The following is a 23,683-nucleotide window of genomic DNA, read 5'->3' as shown; positions in this document are numbered from 1 at the left end:
TCTTCTACAGTAGAGTATTTCAGATTTATTCCATTGGAATCTATACATTAATGCCCACTGGATGAAAAGAATGTGTTTCACAAAAGCCCGAACTTCGCCTGGCTCTGGCAGAAACTTTTTCCCACTGTACTCATGTTAAAAAGAAAAGCGAGCCTGAGAAAGGAATTACTTCAGCATTGTGTGCTGGTGGCGCACTTGAATGGAGAGGCAGGGACCTGGTTGCATCTGTATCCCGCTCGCTCAGCAAGAACGGATACAACCTTTAATGACAGCTGTCTGCAGCATGGGGCCAGCACACTCTTCGTGGAGCAGCTTCAAAGCGTGTAGCTACAAAAATCAGTTTGTCTGCCTGTGTATCTGTGCAGGTCTGACTGCGCTGTGGTTTTTAATAGAACTGGTGATGTGACTACACTCATCATAACTCAGACTATTTACCGCATCGTTCACCATATATCACCTGTATAACGTCGCCTGATTAGGAAGATCGGTGTTTCCCAAAGTGGGTAATACTGGCCTCTTGGAGGAGGGGGTAGGTGCTAGAACATCCCAGGAGAGCTGCAAAAGAAGATACCTACACTGTATTCGGGATTATGGGCTATAGGACAAAAAATTTTAATTGTCAGGAGGCGCTGAGTAATTTTTTTGTCCTGAAAAGGGGGTGGTAGGCCCAATAAGCTTGGGAACCAATGGTTTGGAGAGACTCAGTTTGTGAGCCACTTTATTCCGTGAGCAGTTTGACTGTTTTATGAGACGCTTTGGACAGTGGCATCCCTGGGGTTGGTGCCACCCAGTGCAGCATCCCCCATCTCCTCCCATGCCAGACCACACAGAATCCTCAGTATTGTGCATTCACTTTTAACCATCGGATAATATAGGATGAATACAGGCATAGATTGCTTAAATGTAATATAGTTCATAGATCATGTAGATACTAGCAAATTTACTTTGTGAAGTCTTTCTGCATTGAATTACAGCACTATCTTAGTTACAAGATGACTGGGAACGTTTCCATTTCTTTCTCCTTTTCTTTTAACTACTTCATGCTAGAAAAAGTTATTGATATAGGCTACAAATACAAATCACCACATAGTATTGTAGCGTAAAGACCAGAAAATTTGACAAAATCAGTGACTATACAAACACCAGCAGCAATGAAAACAGCAGCATATGATTAGGAGCTAATGACAGCTCTGCCTGCAGAGCATTTACAAAAAGTTCACTGCCACCAAGTCTGTCTCCACTCATAGTGGCACCATAGGCCTTGCAGAACGGCCCCTATGTGTTTCAGGACGGACTCTTCACGGGACAAGAGGGCTTCATCTTTCTCCCACGGAACAGCTGACCTGGTGGGTAACAGCACATGTAACCTGAGAGATCACCTGGGCTCCTTACTGCAAAAAAGTAAATGAGCATGGAGTTTTAACCTTATACATATATTGATGCGTGCCATAAACTTACCCAACATATTTTTCTTTTAACATACTACAGAGATTTGGGGGTAAAAAACAAATAACAGTAAACTGAAATATTGCACAAAAATTTTATAGACATTTGTTATGGTCTCGCCCCATCTGAGAGAGTCCCGCGGTCCTGTCAGCATCTCCTGCGTACCTCCAGTGATGCGTGTGTGTGTCTGTAGGGGGAGGGGGATGTATGTGGGTGGGCGTGTGTGTGATGTGGGGATGGGTGTGAATGTGTGATGTGGTACAATAACTATGTTTGCTCTTCACCATGCCACTTCTCTAAGGGAATTGTCATCACTGCCAATGCCTGTATTTTTTAGTCTGTGTCCAAAGAATTAGGATAATGAGACTTTTGGGCAATCCAAGCATCATTCCTTAGTAATCCAATATTATCCAATCAGAAGAGCCTCCGGGAACCTAGGTTCTAGTCCCAACCTTACCACTTATTAGATGTATTGGACTTTGGTCAAATCATTTTGACACTTAGAGATACAATTCCTTATGTTAAGTGTAAATACTAGTTGTCTTGAACACCTTTGGGATTGCTGTAAGCAAAGGTCCCATGCGAAAGTGTTTCATAAACTGTAAAGCACTCCATGTACATTATTTTGATAAGTAGGGTAGAGCTTCTTCCCTGAATGTGTTGAAAGACTGCTCTGTCATACATCTCTCATAGTAATACTATAATAATAATAGTTGCTGCCCTGAGCAAATAGGTGTTTAAGAGTATTTTCACCTGTGTGTGTGGGGGGGAGGGGAAGCAAAAGCAAATCTGTCAAATAGAAAGTAATTAATTCTACTCAGTGTTGGTGATTTTATTTCAGAACCAACTCTTTCACTGCTTGCTATGTTTTCTTAAATCTAGTATCACTAATAGGCCTTCCCAAAAAACCAAACAAACAAACAAAAATGCTGCCATCAAGTTGATTCTTCTCTCAGGCCTTACTTTAAGTAAAATTATATATCAAAACTCTACTCTCTTTTATGCCTGGGCAACTTGTTTTATCTAATGCTTTATTCCACTTCAAAGACTCTTAAGTTAGATAACTAGGGCTGTCTTGAAGTCTCAAAGTCTAGAAACATGAAAGCTGTGTGAAGTCATGGATAGGGATATGAGTCTCTAGAACAGCGGTTCTCAACCATTGGATCGCGACCCCTTTGGTGGTCAAACGACCCTTTCACTGGGGTCACTGGGAAACACATATTTCCCGTTTCTTAGGAACCGAGATACCGCTCCTCGATCCATCTCCAGGCGGGTCCGCCCGCATGTACATACGCCCACATATGAGTACCCGGCGTGAAGACTGTTACCCAGGCTACACCATGCTTCAAGACAAAATTTCATTTATTGGTAATTAGAAATAAATATATCACAATATATAATTACACATTGTTTTGTCATGAATCACTATGCTTTAATTATGTTCAACTTCTAACAATGAAAATGCATCCTGCATATCAGCTATTTACATTACAAATCAACAGTAGCAAAACGACAGTTATGAAGTAGCAATGAAAATAACCTTATGGTTGGGGGTTCACCACAACATGAGGAACTGTATTAAAGGGTCACGGCATTAGGAAGGTTGAGAACCACTGCTCTAGAGCCTAGGTTCCCTAACTGAATTTGACTACCTCGTTTCTGCGGGGGTGGGGTGGGGTGGGGGAAATGACTGAACAATTCCCTGGCAATGAAAAGCTTTTGTACTATAGGCCACAATCCCGACAGTGGGTTTCTGAGACACTAACTGTTTATGGGAGTAGAAAGCCCAGTCTTCCTCCCATGGAGATACTCGTGGTTTCAAACTACCAATCATGGGGAATGTAACCCAACACACCCCCTCTAGAGCACCAGGGTCCCTAGATGAAGTGAGATAGCTGCTCTAGCAGCCATGCTGGATGTCTGCATTGCTTCCCAGGGGCGGTGCCACCTACTTTGGGAAACACTGTCCTACAGGTAACAGAGTCAGACTTTTCCGCACAACTGTCTAGCACAACCACAGCCACACACCAGTCAGCCCTCAGTCAAGAGCAGGGCATGTGATGAGATTGTAAAGTGGTTACAAGGGTGGATTCTGGAGCCAGACTGCCTGCGTTCAGCTACGCCATTTAGTGCCCGTGTGGCTTTGGGTGGGTTTCTTACTTGCTCTGGCCTCCAGCTCCTCAGCTATAAAATGGGGGTTAAAATATTAGGGGTTTCAAGCACACCAGCCTGTGTGATCACGAGGTGCCAAATGGATCAGTTATCAGGCATCAAAGAACAAAAAGACATCATTGTGTGCTCCCTCCCTGATACGATCACTGAAGACAAATGGGTGCATAAGCAAATGTGGTGAAGAAAGTTGATGTTGCCCGGCTATCAAAAGATATAGGTGTCTGGGGTCTTAAAGGCGTGAAGATAAACAAGCAGCCATCTAGCTCAGAAGCAACAAAGCTCACATGGAAGAAGCACACCAGCCTGTGCGATCATGAGATGTCGAAGGGATCAGGTATCAGGCATCATCAGGAAAAAAAATCATATCATAGTGAATGAGGTGGGGAGTGCAGAATGGAGACCCAAAACCCATTTATAGGCCACTAGATAGAAGGGGTCTTGGGGAGGAGATGAGCTAGTCAGGGTGAGATGTAGCAACGATGAAGCATACAACTTGCCTCTAGTTCCTAAATGCTTCCTCCTCCCCAACTATCATGATCCCAATTGTACCTTACAAATCTGGTTAGAGCAGAGGATGTACACTGGTACAGACAGGAACTGGAAACACAGGTAATCCAGGGCACATGATCCCTTCAGGACCAGTGGTGTGAGCAGTGATACTGGGAGGGTGGAGGGAAGGTGGGTTGGAAAGGGGGAATCGATTAGAAGGATCTACATGTGACCTCCTCCCTGGGGGACGGACAACAGAAAAGTGGGTGAAGGGAGACGTCAGACAGGCCAAGATATGACAAAATAATAATTTATAAATTATCAAGGGTTCCTGAGGGAGGGGGAAGCAGGGAGGGAAGGGAAAAAATGAGCTGATGCCAGCGGCTTAGGTGGAGAGCAAATGTTTTGAGAATGATGAGGACAATGAATGTACAAATGTGCTTTACACAATTGATGTATCTATGGATTGTGATAAGAGTTGTATGAGCCCCTGATAAAATGAGGGAAACTTAACAGTCATGTAATATAGCTTCTTGATTACTGGTATTAGGAAACTGAAGTCTTAAAATGTGTTAAATAAAAGCATTTATATGACCAAAACGGAAAAAAAAAATTACTAGGAGTTTCAAAAAGTTCTGGGTAAAATAGAATTAAAACATCACGTAGTTTTCCACAAGCTGTGAAAGCTCCGTGTACTACCTGCTACGTCAGATTTCTTGATGATTAAATGAAGCAACTCACATAAAGTAGTTAGAATGGTGTTTGACATGTGGTAAAACTTTAAGAAAGATCTTTGCTCTGGTTATTATTAGTCTGGTAAACATACATGAGTAATTCATCAGGAACTTGGGAATTTGGTCTGCGAACTTCCTGGATAGCCCTTCCTGGATTCTTAATGTCATCCTCTTGGACCTATTTTCTATTAACACAAATCAGCGGGTCCACCATCATTGCTCAGTCAGGCAGAGGGCTTGTTTTATGCAAGTGAGAAAAGATGGAAATTGCATCCTAATGCAATGTTTTAGGTTAAAACTGGATGGATGATGTAACGGGAAAACAACTCCTACAGAAACTAGTACAACTTGTATGACTAAAGGCATCTAGAGCCTGTAGGCACTGATGAAGTTAAGTGGATACATTTAAGGTTGATTGTGTGTAGAGATAGGAACAAAGGAAATAAGTAGTATAAAAAAGGGTGTAATCGCCTGGACGGAGCTCAGACAGGGTGAGGAGACCAAGGGAGGCAAGGGAGAGACACTAGTTGAACTCACACTTCACCCTGAGGAGTTTTCTATCCAAAGCCAAGGAAAAAGAAGCTGTGGAGGTAGGCACCCCTCCTGTCTGCTGGCCGTAACCTTGGGGAGTCTTTCTCTCTGTGTCTCTCCTTTCCTTCTCCTCCCCTCCCCCTCTCTCCTCCCTTTTCCTCCTCCTCCCTCCCCTTCCCCCTTCCCTCCTCCCCTGCTCTCCCTCTGGTTCTCACTTGTTTTTGTTTGAGATGAATTTGTTAGTCACTAGAGACTCCAAATCCATTTGAATTTTCTCCTTTTTTTTTTAAAAGCCACTCAAAGTACTCTAGGTTTTAGGGATAAAGAATCTTGAGGAGTCTTTTTGTTTTTTAAAAGTCATTTTATTGGCGGCTCTTTCAGCTCTTATTACATTCCATACATCAATTGTATCAAGTATATTTGTACATATGTTGCCATCGTCATTTCCAAACTTGAGTCCTTGGTATAAGCTCCTCCTTTTTTACCCTTCCACCCCATAAATCCTTGATCAATTATATATTGTTATTATTAGTTCGTATCTTACACTGCCCCGTTGTCGCCCTTCACCCACATTTCTGTTATTCATTCCCCTGGGGAGCGCTATATATCCAACCTTGTGATGGGTTCCGCCTTCTCCCCCTTCCCCCTGCTCAACACCCACCTATCCTCATGATATGGTTACTCCCACAACTATTCCTGAAGGAGTTTATCGGTCCTGAATTGCAGTTGTAGAGAACTCTTTTCTGTACCAATGTGTATTCTCCGGTCTAGCCTGATTTGTAAGGTAGTTTGTATTGGTTTTGAAAGAAACATTACACACACACACACACACACACACACACACACACACAGAGCACATCACAGGAAATGAAATCAACAACAACATCCTGTTAAGCCCTCCTCCCCTCCCTACATCCCTCCCCTCTCCCTGTTCCCACCCAATCCCTGGCCTCATAGTTATCAAAGTCTTATCTATTGGTGCACAAGCCACATTTTTTTGTTTTTCCTTGTAACAATGGTATTGTAATTATTTTTCTTTGTCAGATTGACTGAGTTTGGTAAGCATTTTGTTCTTAGGTTGGTCTGTGTCTTGTGGTGTTTGAGTTATTTTTTAAATTGATGCTTAAAATTCTATAGTATGAATATATCAGAGCTTGTTTATCCATTCTTCATTTGTTGGGGGGTTGTTTGCATGTTTTAGCTATTGTGGAAATTTCTGCAATAAACATAGGTGGATATATGTCTGTAGTAGAAAGAAAGTATCAAAATGTGTATTTGCATGTATGTCAGGACACGCCATACTGATTTCCAAGTGGTTGTACAGTTCAATAGCCCCGTCAGCAATGTAAAAGTATTCCTATCCCTCCACATCCTCTCCAGTATTCATTATTTTGTTTTCTTAAATTTTGAAAAATTTGTTGATGTGTGGTGATATCTCAGTGTTGTTTTAATTTCTATTTATCTTCTTGAGAATGGTCTCGAACATCTCCTCATATGGTTGTTGGCTGCCTGTAGGTTTCTCCGGAAAATTGTCTACTCATGTCTGGTGCCCATTTTCTGATTGGATTGTTTGTATTTTTTCTTCTTAAGATCTTGTATTTTTCTGTAGATTTTTGCCGATGTACCCTTTATCTGAAGTAATATTACCGAATGTTTTTCTCAGTCTATGGGTTCTCTGCTGACTCTTTATTTAGTTTTTGATGTGCATTTTATTGAGGGAGGGCTCTTACAATTCTTATTACAATCCAAACATCTATTATATCAGGCATATTTGTACATATGTTGCCATGATTCTTTTCTCGATAATTACTTTCTATTGATCCCTTGGTATCAGCTCTTTCCCCCCTCTCCCAGCTCCCCACCCTCGTGACCCCTTGATAGATTATAAATTATTATTATTTTCATGTCTCACACCGACCACTGTCTCCCTTCCCCCATGGTTTCCTTTGTTCCCCCTGGAGGGGTGTGTGTGGTTGTGTGTCGCTCATTATGATCGATTCCCCCATCTCCCCCCACCCCGGCCCTGGTCCATAAACTTTTGATGCCCTTTCCATCTCTCTAACCCTTCCCCAAAGAATTCTACACATCTATTTACACCTCTTCAAAAGCACAACTTTTCTAGCCTTTCTCTCACCAATGCAAGTTTACCATGTTTTTTAAGTTCTTCTAATAAAGTCCCTGTGATTGTTCTGTGTCCTACTAGACACCTATCCCAAGAAATACCCCCCATGACCTTCTGAGCGGACTGCTCTACTTTGAATGGAACTGGTCTAGCAGATCCCCTCAGAAGCCGCTGGTTTGATCAGAACCGGTTTTGAAGGCACCTTCCTGACTGAGACGAAGTATCTGAGTGAGAAGACTTGTCTGCACTATTCACAATGACATGCGGAATCCCATTTTATTTTGAATGAACCTAAACAATATGAACCGGAACCCCAGTAGCAGTACTTTTGTGCTGGCCCTCTCGCAGCCTGTCCCAGCTTACGCCTGCTGTTCTGGCCTACGTGCCCACGGTGCTCCTTCTCAGACTCCGAAGTGCCTGGCTGGAATGATAAATGTGGTCACCCAATGTCCCCATTCGCCAGGGGCGGGAATGTCATCTCTGGTTTCTTTGGGCTTGGCTTTGTGTTTTGTTTGTGGTATTTTGTTTTTGTTTCTTGGGGGTAGGGTGGGGTGTTGGTTGGTTGGGTTTGGTTTTTTTAGCATTCTTTCTTCTTAAGCCTAAGGAAAATCAGAAGACCACTCATATCACACATAGCCACCCTAGAAACTGCTCAGCCAGGTGACCATATCGGGCCAGAGAAGGTAGATCCAGAAAGCAAGGCGGGCGAGTGTGCCTGTGACCAGCACGGTGCAGAGCCATCCCCCAGCCGGAAAGGTGGCCGCAGCTCTGTGTTGGACACCTTCGTCTGACATAGGCTCTCGCTCCGGTTTTGCATGCACGGTGCAAGTTGGAAAGGCGCCCTGGTGGCTGCTAACCAGAGCTTAACCAGAGCTTCTGCCGTGTGAACGCACTGGCCCCTGCACAGGAGAAAGATGGGTGTCTCTGCTCCTGCAGAGATGCGCAGCCTCGGAACCCACAGGGCCACTTCTCCTCTGGCCTCCACGGTTGCTGTGACTCACTGTTGACTCGAAGCAGTGCGTTGCAGTTCACATGACTTCATAGGAAGGGAATTTTTTGTTGTTGTTGCTATCTGCGAAGAAGATAAAGAACGCCCGTAAGTTGGGTGGAAACAAGCTTTCCTACAGGTCCTGTCTTTAGGTAGAGTAAGAACAAATCTTCATTGACCTGCCAGTTCTCTGCTGAAACTGTAGACCCTTCTACTTCAACTGACACACACACCCCCCCTCCCCCGGCTGAAACTGCAGGGGAAGATTAATATGGATTCAATACGGCCCAATAGTTGTTACACTGAGGCCAGACAAAAAACCCAGGCGTTGTTACCCCAGGCCATTGTCTCCGCGCGGATGGATCCCTGCCCGTCTCCCCTCCAGGCCCCGCTTGGCTCTGCACAGTGCGTCTGGTAGGCTCGGGCCCTCGGTCCCAGGATGGCTCTGACCCATTCCCTGTTTTGTCTGTCTTGCCGTGCTACAGGTGACATCAGTTGCAAGGGGATGACCGAGCGCATTCACAGCATCAACCTTCACAACTTCAGCAATTCCGTGCTCGAGACCCTCAACGAGCAGCGCAACCGTGGCCACTTCTGTGACGTGACGGTGCGCATCCACGGGAGCATGCTGCGTGCCCACCGCTGCGTGCTGGCCGCTGGCAGCCCCTTCTTCCAGGACAAGCTGCTGCTGGGCTACAGCGATATCGAGATCCCGTCAGTGGTGTCCGTGCAGTCCGTGCAAAAGCTCATCGACTTCATGTACAGCGGCGTGCTCCGCGTCTCGCAGTCGGAAGCCCTGCAGATCCTCACGGCCGCCAGCATCCTGCAGATCAAAACCGTCATCGACGAGTGCACACGCATTGTGTCCCAGAATGTGGGCGACGTGTGCGCGGGGATCCAGGACTCGGGCCAGGACACACCGCGAGGCACGCCCGAGTCCGGCACCTCGGGCCAGAGCAGCGACACCGAGTCGGGCTACCTGCAGAGCCACTCGCAGCACAGCGTGGACAGGATCTACTCGGCGCTGTACGCGTGCTCCATGCAGAACGGCAGCGGCGAGCGCTCCTTCTACAGCGGGGCGGTGGTCAGCCACCACGAAACGGCACTCGGCCTGCCCCGCGACCACCACATGGAAGACCCCAGCTGGATCACTCGCATCCACGAGCGCTCGCAGCAGATGGAGCGCTACCTGTCCACCACCCCCGAGACCACGCACTGCCGCAAGCAGCCCCGGCCCGTGCGCATCCAGACCCTGGTGGGCAACATCCACATCAAGCAGGAGATGGAGGACGACTATGACTACTACGGCCAGCAGCGAGTGCAGATCCTGGAGCGCAACGAGTCTGAGGAGTGCACGGAAGACACCGACCAGGCCGAGGGCACCGAGAGCGAGCCCAAGGGGGAGAGCTTCGACTCGGGCGTCAGCTCATCCATAGGTACCGAGCCCGACTCGGTGGAGCAGCAGTTCGGAGCCGGGGCATCCCGGGATGGCCAGGCGGAGCCGGCCCAACCGGAGCAGGCCGCCGAAGTCCCCACCGAGGGTGGCCCGCCACCGCACCAGCCAGAGACAGGTGCCTCCACCCCAGAGAGAAGCACCGAGGTGGAGATGGACAACACGGTCATCACGGTCAGCAACAGCTCCGACAAGAGTGTCTTGCAGCAGCCGTCGGTCAACACATCCATCGGGCAGCCATTGCCAAGTACCCAGCTCTACTTACGCCAGACAGAAACCCTCACCAGCAACCTGAGGATGCCTCTGACCTTGACCAGCAACACACAGGTCATTGGCACAGCCGGCAACACCTACCTGCCGGCCCTCTTCACTACCCAGCCTGCGGGCAGCGGCCCCAAGCCTTTTCTCTTCAGCCTGCCGCAGCCCCTGACAGGCCAGCAGACCCAGTTTGTGACAGTGTCCCAGCCAGGCCTGTCGACCTTTACTGCACAGCTGCCAGCGCCACAGCCCCTGGCCCCATCCGCAGGCCACAGCACGGCCAGTGGGCAGGGCGAAAAAAAGCCTTATGAGTGCACCCTGTGCAACAAGACTTTCACGGCCAAGCAGAATTACGTCAAGCACATGTTCGTCCACACAGGTGAGTAAAGGCTCTCGGGATGCCCGGCCCAGAGTGTGCGCGGTGGCTGTGGGAAGGGAGAGACAGGACAGTGGGTGGGAGGGGAGGTGTAGAGTGTCACCTCAGATTTTAAGGAGGGTCCATTATGCGTCATCATCTCGAACATCCTCCCTGCCCCCCACCCCCCACCCCCCACCCCAGCCATACCCATTCCTCATTCTGGAATAAAGTATCCTACTGCCCAGAGACAACATCACAGTAACTTATCATGGAAACAGGCCACATATGCAGGTACAACAGCCTCTATAGGCACTGTAGTTTCCTAGCTGTTCAGAATTGGAAGAGTCCTTGGAGGCCGTATGTTTCCCTGGACCTTGGCTTTCGAGACCAGAACTGCACAGGCAAACCAGGAAGGAGCGTTATCAGCCTGAAGAGGCCACACAGAAAGCAGATGTAACCTTCAGCCGCATTCATGGTCCCGGAACTGACGAGTGAGTGATAGATTTAGTCGGTTCTCTATTGGCCATTGTCTGTTTTTCACAGCTAGTGACAACTGTCTGTTCTAGAAACTACTTTAGAAAAAGACTGTCGCCTAACTGGGCCACCATCAGAAGGCAGGTTATAACGGGCGAGGGGCATAAAGCCATGGTGGAAAATCCTAGGAATGGTCAGCTTGCAGGAGACTCAGCATATCCTATAAGTCACGTTCCAGTATTTGCTTATTAAAGGCAGCTTACTGTAGTGATTAGGAGCTTGCGCTCAGGAGCCAGACTGACTAGGCTTAATAAATTCAGGCTTAGCAGCTGCCAAAGCTATCATCTTGGGACAATCACTGGGACGTTCTCTACGTGTATGCTTGTCTACAGGATGAGAACGGTCATGGTATAGCTTCCAATGATTCAAGGGTTAAATGAATTTACATGTGAAGTTTTTAGAAGTATTCTTGTCACATAATAAATTATAGGTAGCAGTTTTATTTAAATAGTTGGGAAGAGGAAACATTAAGTTTATTTGGTTTGACTCAAAAAGCTAGAGCTGAACCAATCAATGATTGGAAGCCATCAAGCTTGTCACTAGTCAGAGCAGCTCTCCGATGGGATAGAGTGCCTTTAAAGGGAGTGTGATCTTGTACCCGGCAGTGTTCGGGGAGAGACTGGATGGGTGTTTGGTAGGAATGTTGCAGAAGGGATTCATTCATAGGGAATGTTATCGAGCAAGACCCTGATTTTCCCTTTAGAGCCAGGATCTCCTGACCTGCCAGCCGGTGCTCTTTCCAGCAATGTAGTGGGGCAGCCAAGGGGTGGGAATGCCACCGGTGTGTTTCTTTACCAGTGACCACCTATGTGATTTGGTTCCACCTTGATTTTTGGTCCTCTACATACCCACCTCCAGTGATGCTCAGGATATTTGTAATTTCTGTCATGAGTGTCACTCTTTTGGTTAGCATTTGCTTCCAGACCATGCCTGTTCAATGACCATTAAATTGCCCGTGAAAGAGTAGACCCGTGACACGGGAAAGCAATCGGTCTCTCAAAGCAACCTGTGTCAGGTCAGGAATCTGGGGGATGGGACATAAAGCAGCTCAGTTTAAATCGAGAATTAGAGAAGGGAAAGAGAATAGCAGACAAGGTGCCCAGCATGGAAGCGAACACCCAAACCAGAACATTGCTTAAGACGAACCTCGCCTTCCTTGCAGTTCTACTTAAGTCAGCGCGTGAATGGAAATCAATGTGTATGTCTTCATATGAATCAGTTGGTTTTAAAGAAGATCATTTCACACCTCCAAATGAACACAGTGAATCACTACTGAGCTTAGAAAGAACGGTTGAAGTGAGTTTCTTGTGGGTGAGTGTATGCACTCATAACTGGAGCTCAGTCAGGGGAACTTTCCATGTGGTGCAGATATCGCCATTATGTGGTGATTTAATCAAATATTCCTATTTTTAAATGGTGTGGAAATTCATGGTTGTCAGAGTGCCCTCACATATATTATGGCCTTTCATCCTCTGAATAGTTGTCTTACAAATTATCGGGTTCCGGTTTAGAGAGAAAATAGATCGTTGGTGGAAGTGTCTCCATAGCCAAAGTTTGCATTGCTGGTCCTGGATTGATAAACGCATCTGACCAGTGGTGGGGATCAAATCATTTAACAACCAGTTTGCTGCCTAATGATAATTTAAGTATTAAAAAAAGATATACCAAAAAGCAGTTTTTTATTTAATTCAGCTAGCACTTAAATAAGAACAATAAAAGAGGCCCACAAAACTAGATTAAGTTATAAAAGAGTTTTAAAATATTCATTTAAAAATATTAAATAAAGAATACCTGACCAAAAAAAAACCCACAATAAAACTGTCATTTAAGGTATTTCCCTATTTCTTCTTGCTTGACAGCCTCATTTTCAATGGTCTCTGCTTTTATCCGAGTGTCACCGGCTGCATGATTTGTCCTTAACCTTCTTTTCGCTGTAGAAGTAGAATCCCCTTCCTTTAGAGTAGGCCATTTAGACATGAGTCATTGTGTTTGATACATTAGAAACAGGCCACTTCTCTTCTCCGAACATGTTATGTTCATCTTTGTAAAGCCCCTTTCCGTTTCTGCTGAACCTACAGGAATTGTTGAGCCAAAATTCTTCAGGAATGGCCTCACTCACTCCTACTATCTTGTGGGAATTCCGAGCGTAACACAAAGCTGACACAGATGACAGCGTGTCACTCTGTTGGTTTGTCACTTTTTCTCATTATGTTATGTGTTTGTTTACTGAAGTCACAAAAGCAAGGGAATACAGATACAGTATTCCAGCAAAAGTATAACGAGTTTTATGAAAGGAATAAATATTGCAAGCATAGTTCCATCTAACTTTTTATACTTATAGACCGAATGAACACGACTACAGGTACTTAGAAGACTGTTGTACTTATGAACATTAAAAAAGAGCAAAGAATGTAAATTTGTGTTTTCCACATTTGGTGGCTGCCAGCCACCTCCCTTAGAGAGCACCCTGATCACAAGTGCCATTTCAACAACTGGCTCACCGAACTGAACAAAAAACTAAGTATCAGTTCTTCCAAACCGATGCAAACTGGCCGAATCCCACCACTACCTCTGACTCTCCCATTATGTGCGTCCCTCCTGATGGAGAGAGGCTATCCACTTCCTGCACCTTATAAGGTTATACACCGAAATAAGCCTCTAAACTTACAACATAAAATCTTCAGGGTACTATCAAAAATTGTCTATCTCATCTACAGAATATTTCTCCAACACAATATTCTGTGGTTAACCCAGATCACTGGTTTTGCCCAGGAGAAAATCAGCCATAGACTTGAACATTTAGATCTCATAGACACAAATGCTAGGAGTAAAGGCATTTTGAAAATTTGCGTGTGGTCCAAGTGTGCTGTAAATCTCGAACAAGCTATGAGGCTTTCAATAAACTACGGTATCAGTGTGTATAATGTGGCCACATCAGGGAACAACTAATAATCTACATATATCTCTGTCACGTCTTTTAAAAGAAGTGACACTCTTCACTCACCCCATAATTATCTGTCAGTGGAAAGTTGGAGGAGCCATCTGTCTGTCAAGACTTTTGTGCCATTGAGAGGATCCATAAAGTTTAAAAACTGTTGGTCAAGATCGTAAAAGGCAAGACCATCTGAAGCTATGGAATTAAGTCGGGGCCTGGATCCACTGTGGCCCGTGTCTCCTAACAAAGTACTTTTCAATTGCTTAGAGGAAGTTTGCTTCTTAAAGTGGGATTTCACACCTTTTCCAGGAGCCCTTAATGCTGAGGATGTGTTTGTGTAGGACATGTTGGAAAAGAAAAGAATTAGACAACAGATACTATCCTGTCAAGCAGAAAAGCTGTCTCCTCCGTTTCCCTCAGAGGAGGAAAAAACCACAACAAAGGAACAGGAATGGAAGTATGGCCAATGTAAGACTCACTCTGCCTTGGTATAAAAGTGGATCAGGAAAGCTACCTGTAAAGAAAAGAGAAAGATAACCCTGAATAGTGGTTTTCAAACGTATGGTCCGTAGGAATAGCTTGCAAATTATGCAAAGTCATGGGCCCCGCCCTGGGGCTCCTGAATCAGAGTGCGAAGGGTCAGCAATCACACAATGTAGAATCGATTCTAATCGCTCACCTAAGAGGGGAGCCAAGTCTTTCAAGCTACCTAGAGACTGCAGTGACTATATATCTAACTGTACGTCATGCAAACATACATTTGATCAGAGCATGAACAGTTACACACATGCATACACACTCACATGCTCTCATGCACATATCTATGTAGATACCTGATGCTTCAATGTATCCCGCATAATACCCAGCATATGCAGACATTCAGTAAATACCTGGTGATGTTTGATCACTTCCAAAGGGACGAGTGGTTAGTTTCCACAGTTATTCATTTTATGAGGTAGCCCCTCAGAAGTAGTATAAAATGTATATCCGTTAAATACGTTTTTATAACTATAAATATGTTTACGTATCAAGTTCTGTTTGCTTTGACTTTGTGTAATAAAGTAGCACACAGAATATAAAGAGTGATCTGCATGGCATTCACAGTATTTATTTTCCTGTAGTTTTTAGCAAATAAAAGTATAGGATGCCCAGTTGGTTGAAAGTTCACAGATAATAAATACTTATCGTTATATGTTTCATACCATATTTGGGGGATAAATATACCCAAAAAAGCATTATTTATATGAAAAATAGTCATTGTTCATATGACATTCAAATTCAATTTACCCTATATATTAACTGACAACCCTATCAAGTTGCAACTATCTTTTAAGACTCATCATAGCCCTTTTTTGCTTTAAGATCTATAGATAAGCATATGTGAAAAATAGAAGTTAGAGCTTGAGGGTAGCAAATGTATCTGCACACCAAGTGTTTGGTGAATGAATTGCTGAAAGAATGTTTAAACATATAGGCCTACTTTCCAGGATCATGTAATTCAAGGGACTGCCACATCAATGCCCTCTTTCTCAGGCAGACTGTGAAGTTTCTGTTCTCTGGTCGTTTTCTCTCGGTAGAGAATGTACTGTAGAGCTGTCTGTGTTCCCGCTTGTTTTTCTTTATTAGCACCTGTAGTGTTTGGGCCTTTTTCTGGAGCTTGTTATCAAGGGTCCAACTGATGACTGGTTTTCGCCCACTAGTGCCCTCGGAACGTGTGAGAGTGCTTTTGTTACTTTGAGAAACTTGACTACTTCGCTATGAATTCAGTGCAAATAGACGTAACTGATAGTAGTGTAACAGTGTCAATAATAGAGTATCGATAGTGCGATTTAGATGAGCATGGACTCTCAATTATGTGAAGCCAGTTGGTTAATGGAGCAAGTGTAAGGTCTGTAGTAAGAAAGCCATATATTTACCACTTACTGACAGAGTGACTTTAGGTAAGTTCTAAAACCAATCTGATGCCTAGTCTTATCCATTTAAATCATGTATCTGAATAGTTCTTCATTTGGTTGCTCTGAGAGTCAAATAGCATAATTTATGTGAAAGCACTTAGCTATAAATGCCCTAAAATTAGCTCACATGTATAGGAATACTAATGCTATATGTAACGCCCCCACTATGTACATTATATTACATATATATTACAGCAGTGTCCCACATTTTGTAGCATAATCCAGAAAACACAGATAGTGTTATCAGGAAGTAAACCTAACTGGACTGATACACCCTGTGCCCATACTGACTTGACCTTGAGGAGGTTGTTGTGCCTCTGTTGCAAGAGAACATCTGCTGGGGATGTGAATACCGTCCGCTCATAAAGTCGTGGTCAAATAATGTGCATGGAGGGCTCTGAGGTTTTCACAGTCCTATTTGGCATGAGAAGGTCGTGGTTGTCGCTGAAGCCCCAGATATTTGTGAATGTGTGCTCCACGGGCAGTCCCTCCAAGCTCCTCCCTCCAAGTGAACACTTCTTTTGATGGGAGCGAGCCTCTCACAGGTTCTGGTCCAGTCTTGGCTTCCCCCTTCAGAGCACCTACACCAGGGGGTCCTCAAACCACGACCCGCGGGGCCATGTGCGGCCTGCCAGGGACATTTATCCGGCCCGCCGGGTGTTTTTGCCGCCGCTGCCTGTCCTGCTTAGCAGCCGCCTCATCCAGTGTACATAGGAATTTGTTCATGGTTTTTTTTTAAAACTGTAGTCTGGCCCTCCAACGGTCTGAGGGACAGTGAACTGGCCCCCTGTTAAAAAAGTTTAAGGACTCCTGACCTACACTTTCGAGAAACGTTTCTGTGTACTTGCCAGGAGCCACCTCTTCCGTGCTTGCTTGCCTGCCATCTGAGCAAGCACTCAGCCTTGGTGCTTCTGGCCCCTTCCTCGACCCATCAAAGTTCTCCTAGAGGAGGAGGGTCTGTGCTACAAAGGATGATTGGGAGGTTGAGAAATGAAGCAAAGGATACTGAAAAGTATTCAGAGGAGCCTAGTAAGAATGAAAGAGAATAGAAAGAGTAAACAGGCTCTTGCTAAATCTCTACTCCCTAGACCCTGTTTAGAACCTAGTGGGGTGGCTCAGGCCATGCGGATGCGGCTTTGGCTTCAAATTCATGAACTTTGGGCAGAACCCTTTGCGCATCTATGAACCTACACAGTATCTTTCTTCCTCTTTCCTTTTTGTCCCTTGTCAACCATGGTAGAGTATTAGTTCCTAGACTGTAACAGGTGGTTGGAAAGTGCTTATTTTGAGAATAGGCATCCGAAAAAAAATGGAGGAAAGCATGTATGCTCATCACCACCCCCATCCTTTGCAAGAGAAGGTTGTCTCCCCCTTCACCGCCTCCTCTCCCGTTCGTTTTCTGTTCCCTCTGCCTCCTCGCATGCTCCGTGCTGCTTGCTAGGAAATCCTCTGCTCCCGGTGTTTGAGGACATCTTAATCAAATAGTCACTTCTCACCACTGATGTGGTGTGCCATCAAGTTGGTTTAGGCTCTTGTTGACCGTGTAGGACAGGGTAGAGCTGCCCCACAGGCTTTCTGAAGTTGGAGCCGTGATGGAAGCAGATCACCAGGCCTTTCCTCCCCTCTAGCAGCTGGGCTGTCAAACGGTCAGCCTCTCATTTGGCCACCATGCCCGCAGGCGGCCTCCTCTTCTCACTGATGCATGTGACTGAGTGTGGACTCTACTGTGAACTCCCAAATGCTGGTTATTGACTGCCAAAACAGTGTTCCATCCTGGGTTGGCTCGGTGCCATTTTTCAGATTCATTGGTCACCAGTCCTTTATGTTAAAAGGGACAGTCTAAGTTGCCTAAAAGTTGAGGACATGACTGGAAACTGTACTAAAGGTTGTCTCTTTAAGGTCCAAAACACCTTGAGCTTTCTCACGTTATAGATAGAGATACTAAGGCTTAAATAGGTTCAGAAACCTGCCTAAGCCACGTGAGTAAATGGAATTCATATCTAGGCCCCAAATGGATCCTTTTAAAGTACAGGCGTGTATTGGATGTCTCCCCCTCATCTTACAAGCCGAGCATCTGCTTTAGGATGGACGTCTCTCGTGAATCAGACTTGCCCTTTCCTGGTCACTTGGCACGCCGCCCACTAGCCCTCGTCCTCACTTTCTGCCTTCAGAGAACTGCAACCAGGTGACCCAGCCAGCCCAGGAACGGCATGGGAAATCCTTTGGGGGACCCGAGGGAACGCTTGAGGGAAATCCTTTCTGCTGAGTGTTACTGTTTGAAATCTAGACCTGTAGAAATAAAAACTCTAAATACTAACTGATCTGAAAATGCAGCCCTCTTGATAAGGCACGTTTTTGAAATGCCTACCATGTCCCATCGCAGCACCTTAATAATTATAGAGTACCTTCCTTGAAGGAGCTCCCAAGTGCTTTGCAAGCATGTTTCTTTGTTAATTATCATGCAGTTTTTCTGCAACAGGAAAGGGTACAGGATAATGTGTCCTATTTAAAATGTGGGGCTGCTGATGTATTGAGCGATTGAGCGAGTCGCCCTCCACTGATGCCCTGGTTAGGCCAGAAGCAGAGTTTGTCCTCAGGTTTGTATGCTGGGACCACTGACCACTGTGTCGGCAAAGGTTGCAGCAAGTGCTGGGTCCAGCTCTTTCCTTACAGTTTGTTTCAGAAACTCCAAGAGATGAAAACACTTACAAATTCAAAAGTCATACGGATATCGAATGGCAGAACCAATACTGCGTGCATACAAATAACAGATAGACAAAGAGATAGAGAGATATAGAGATAGGTGTAAGATAGCCTATAGAGGAAGAGATGGCAACTGTAAATAATCCACTTACAGTCAGATTAGAAAGGTGTGAAAGCCCCTTCATCAATGACTTGGCCTAAAAGGAAAACACATTATTAAAAGGTGAGAGTTTTAGACAGTAAGACTATTTTAACATAGACAAAATTTAAACTTTTTAAACCAAAATACCATATGGAACTTAAGGCACACATCCGACTGAAGGCGACAGGGGGTCATGTTTTAAATGTTCCTTGGCTGACCCCCCAGGGTCTGTATAGACTGCACTGAAAGTATGGTGATGGCACAAACCAGGTGAATCCCAAATGTCTCCACAGCTGATAGAACATTGCAGCTGAAAGTAGCCCACGTGGACGGTCACAGCGCTGGTAGGGAACTCTCATTCCACACATACTTGCCTCTGTAAACGTATGCGCAGCCTGAACTCTGTAGCAAACTGGGAGTATTAGGAATGAGGTTTCCTGAAATGGTTTCATTTTAGTCTAAAAATGAGCATTTTCTCTCTTAACTTCTGATCCAATGGATCCTACTGCCCCATCAGTGAGGATAGAGGGGAAGTAAATTAGAGGAGAGCTGAGAAAAAAGGACACCGGATCAAAATATTTATGAATAACTAAAAGGGGGGAAATTAGAAAGATCAATCAAACTGATTGAGAAATTTGTGGAGTAATTCCTGAATGAACCAATCATTTATTATGATTGTGGGCTTCAAAACATATTCTTTTATGTTTGAAAACATAAAGAATATTTTTCTGGATGAGATACAGATTCATAAAACAGACCAGGACTATCAATCACTTAACATTGAGTCTGAAGCTGGCACACAGTAGTAAGCCCACAATGTATGGCGACTGTTTTCAGTGCTATTATTACCACAATGGGACAAAAAAGAAAACCCAGGCAAGTGTTTTAAATCGAAGTTGACTGGAATGTAAAATATGAATTTCCTACCCTAGTGCAACATTCAGAGTCAGATGTTAAAATATCATCAGGAAAGTTACAGAGGTGGGGGTCTGTAGGTTGGGACAGGCTTTCTTCTTTGAAGTGAGGCCCTCTATCGAGTGATCATTATTGGGGGAGGAGAGCTGGACCAAACTGCAATACCAAAAGAAGTCCTAAAGGAGATATTTAAAATGCCACAGGCCCACTGAGGCATGTCATACATATCACCACTGAATGACTGCCTATTCTTCCTTAGCGTGCTGTTTTTCAAGGTCATAATTTATTGTTTTCAATGAAAGTTCACTTAGCAAATTAGGTCCCATTCAACAATTCCTGTGCAAGTTGTTCAGTGGCACTGATCACTTGGCGTGAACATTCCCTTTATTTCCACCCTGGAGGTTCACTTTCCAGTCATTTAGTTCCCTTACCCTCTTACCCTCTCATCTTTTGGTTGTTGTTGTTTCTGTTGTTAAAAATAGTTGTTGACCTTTTGGTTTCCTATAGATGATTTCTAAAACAAGCTTGGTGCTCAAGGGTTTAGTGACTTATTTTGTAAACCAATGTTAGATACTTCAGAGATGTCCGGAGGGGAGATAGTTTTAGTTCCAAATTTTGAAACTGTCTTTAGTCTCAACTGGTCCAGTAAGTCTGAACTTTTTATGAATTTGAGGTTCTTCTCATGTTCTATTTGGATCCCTCCATTTACAGCCCTTATCAACATTAGGTACTGGTAGTTGAGCACCGTCTAGTAGTTCTGCTCTCAGGGTAAAGGAGGCCATGGTTCATATAGACTAGTGGTTCCCAACCTTCCTAATGCTGCAACCCTTTCTGACAGTTCCCCATGTGGTGGTGACCCCCAACCATAACATTATTTTCATTGCTACTTCAAACTGTCATTTTGCTACTGTTATGAATCGGGCTACCCCTGTGAAAGGGGAGCTTCTTTCTTTTCTGGGTCTTGGTTTTCCTTCTATCTTTTGTCCAGACAAGTAGAGGGGCCAAGTGTGGTAGCACATCACCATTTTAACTCGGCTTTGTTGCCTCATTTGTAAAACAGCAGCCAACAAGTGCCCGGAACCGAGGAGAATAAAGGGTCCTATCAAGGCAAAAGGGCCCTGAGAGCAAAAGAAGGAGGCAGAAAAAATATTATTTTAATTGACTGAGGAGTTCCGGAAGCATATGGAACAATTTAATGGGGTAGGGGAGGCGAGGGAGTGACAAATACCCCTGTGATAAGAATGCCCACACAAATATGTCTACACAGTGGGCACAGTGATTTAGGTAGGGGTCTCTGCCTCCGAGACATGTGGTGATTTGTCAGTGTCCTGCATTGTGTTGGTGCCTGGACCTTTGAGATAATCACATTGTCCATCGCCGATTCAGCCCCTACACCTGAGACTAGGCCAATCTACAGCACAATGCAGCCAATCTGGAATTAGCTGTGAAGCCACATTTTAAGAAGATTTCTGTTCAAAATGGTATAGCTCTTCAGAATGACTTATTCCTGTGTTGGCTATAGGTCCCCGACCTACAATCAGGGCATTTACAGAATACTGAAGTAGGGACTTGAAAGAGCCAAGCTTTATGACCACTGCCCTGAATTTCCAAAGATTCTAGACAGTTCCATCGACCAATGATCTTTCCTCTCTCCGATTTCTTACATTTGCTTGATACTGTGACTCCCATCGCTCTGCCCCGCCCCCCCCCCCCCCCCCCCGCCCCCCCAGGATGCTGCTGAAAGAGATGAGCCCTAAAGCAGCCCTCCCCTTTCTCCACAGAGTGACCTGTGAAGACGGGTAGTAGGGAATGCCCGGGAGCTCTCAAAGAGCCATTTTCTGGCCTGAGAAAATGGAAAACTGTAGACTACTATCCTGGCATCACTTTAAAGCAAGATCTGAACGGGAGAGGCCAGGAAGGATTGGATCTTTCCAATCAAGGATGATCCATTAACCTACCAGATTTCATTTTTATTCTTAATTTTTTGTTTTGTGTTTTTTTTTTTGTCGCTGTTGTCTTGTTTTTTCTGTCTCTCATTCTCCCTCCTCTGCTGTGTCTCGCTCTGTCCTGCTTGCTGTCTCTTCCCACATCAACAGGTGAGAAGCCCCACCAGTGCAGCATCTGCTGGCGCTCGTTCTCCTTAAAGGATTACCTTATCAAGCACATGGTGACGCACACAGGAGTGAGGGCCTACCAGTGCAGTATCTGCAACAAGCGCTTCACCCAGAAGAGCTCCCTCAACGTGCACATGCGTCTCCACCGCGGGGAGAAGTCCTACGAGTGCTACATCTGCAAAAAGAAGTTCTCCCACAAGACGCTCCTGGAGCGGCACGTGGCCCTGCACAGCGCCAGCAACGGAACCCCTCCCGCGGGCACAGCCCCAGGGGCCCGAGCTGGCGCCCCCGGCGTGGCAGCCTGCACGGAGGGGACCACTTACGTCTGCTCCGTGTGCCCCGCCAAGTTCGACCAAATCGAGCAGTTCAACGACCACATGAGGATGCACGTGTCTGATGGATAAGTAGTGTCTTTCTCTCTTTCTTACGAACCAAACGACACAACAAAGAAACACACACACACACCGCAAAGCTATGGCACTAGAATTTAAGAAATGTTTTGGTTTTGTTTAACTTTCTGTTTTTTGTTTTCGTCTCGTTTCATTTTGTATTACATGAAGAACTGTTTTTTGCCTGCTGGTACATTACATTTCCGGAGGCTCGGGTGAACCGTCGTTTTCCCCGTCTCCCGTGGATGGTGGCCTTAAGGCCTGGTAGTGCTTCAAGAGGTCCACTGGTTGGATCTCTAGCTACTGGCCTCTAAATACAACCCTTCTTTACAAAAAAAAAAAAAAAAATCTTAAAAAAAAAATTTTTTTTTTCCACTTGTGAAGAGCACTACAAAAATATATAACAAAATCTAAAAGGCCTACTGTCTTTAAGTACACCGCTTGCAGTGTTTCCGTGGACATTTTTCACAATTCTGGCCACTTGGACTTCACAGTAACCAGTTAAAACTGTGGAATATCCCTTCTGGTTGAAAACCCAGAGGAAAGGCCCTGCTGTTTTCCACCTACCACTTTGTCTGTTTTCATAAAAGGGCTGTGGGCGTGGGCAGGGGGCAGTGGGTGCGGCGGTGGTGTGGGGAAGGCGAGTGGCAGACTTCTCTCCCAGATTCTGCTCCATCCGCACACAAGGACCTGCCTCCTCGGTGCCCCCTTCCGCAGCAGCCCGGACGACTTGGACAAGCAACAAGCAACAGTGGCTGTCGTATTTATTCAGTGTCTTCGCTGAGCCCCAGCCTCAGCACAATCAAGAGGGACTTTCATGAAAGGCAGGAATGCAGATAAAACAAAGATATCAGAGGTTTGCACCTACATTTCTAGGTACAAGAGAAGGATTATTTCCAACAATCTTTGCAAAAAAACAAAACAAAACAAAAAAAAAAGCATCAGGATATATTCTTGTGGAAGAGAAAAAGAAAGAAATGGAGGGTGGGGGGGATTAAAAAAAGTTCTCGAGGCTTTTTTAATTCAAAATTTTATAGAGGGGAAAAAGTGATGTTTACCAGATAGAATGGTGATTTTTTTAATATATTTACAACAGTATTTGTGTAAAAAAAAAACAAAAAAAGTGAGATTGTTAAAAGTAAGGCTTTTTTTTTTGTTGTTTTACTTGTTTGTTTCATTTTGGTTTTGCATACACTGCCACCAATCCCTTCTCTTATCTTTTATTTCACACACAAACCCATATATATATTTTTTGGTAAGTCAAGACTGTTAAGGTTAGCGATCCTGCTTCCAGATAGAGAGAATAAAAGGCAACTAAAGTTATATTTGAAAGAGAGGAAGGATATTTTCTTCATATTTTTTTTAATTTTTCTTAATTGTTATTATTTTAACTATTGCCTGAGTTGATAAGGGCCTCCTGTGGCCCGCCTATCCCTGCTGTAATT

The 23,683-nt window shown here is 44.9% G+C and overlaps 1 protein-coding gene across 1 annotated transcript in view; it reads left to right on the top strand.

Moving 5' to 3' along the window:
* The window catches only part of ZBTB20 (zinc finger and BTB domain containing 20), a 428,724-nt gene extending 406,180 nt beyond the window's left edge, over positions 1-22,544 (top strand). The window contains exons 8-9 of the mRNA XM_004706412.3: positions 8,968-10,572; positions 21,832-22,544. Of these exons, the coding sequence (XP_004706469.1) occupies positions 8,968-10,572; positions 21,832-22,253 (2,027 nt within the window). The 3' untranslated portion in view covers positions 22,254-22,544. The remainder of the gene's footprint in view (positions 1-8,967; positions 10,573-21,831) is intronic.
* Positions 22,545-23,683: the final 1,139 nt, after the last annotated feature.

Source organism: Echinops telfairi, unplaced genomic scaffold (genome assembly GCF_000313985.2).
Source record: "Echinops telfairi isolate 266 unplaced genomic scaffold, ASM31398v2 ScPeMD7_6;HRSCAF=24_0, whole genome shotgun sequence".
In the NCBI taxonomy this organism is placed as follows: Eukaryota; Metazoa; Chordata; class Mammalia; order Afrosoricida; family Tenrecidae; genus Echinops; species Echinops telfairi.
The sequence above is the reverse complement of the archived record's forward strand: the minus strand, read 5'-3'. Positions and strand labels throughout refer to the sequence as shown.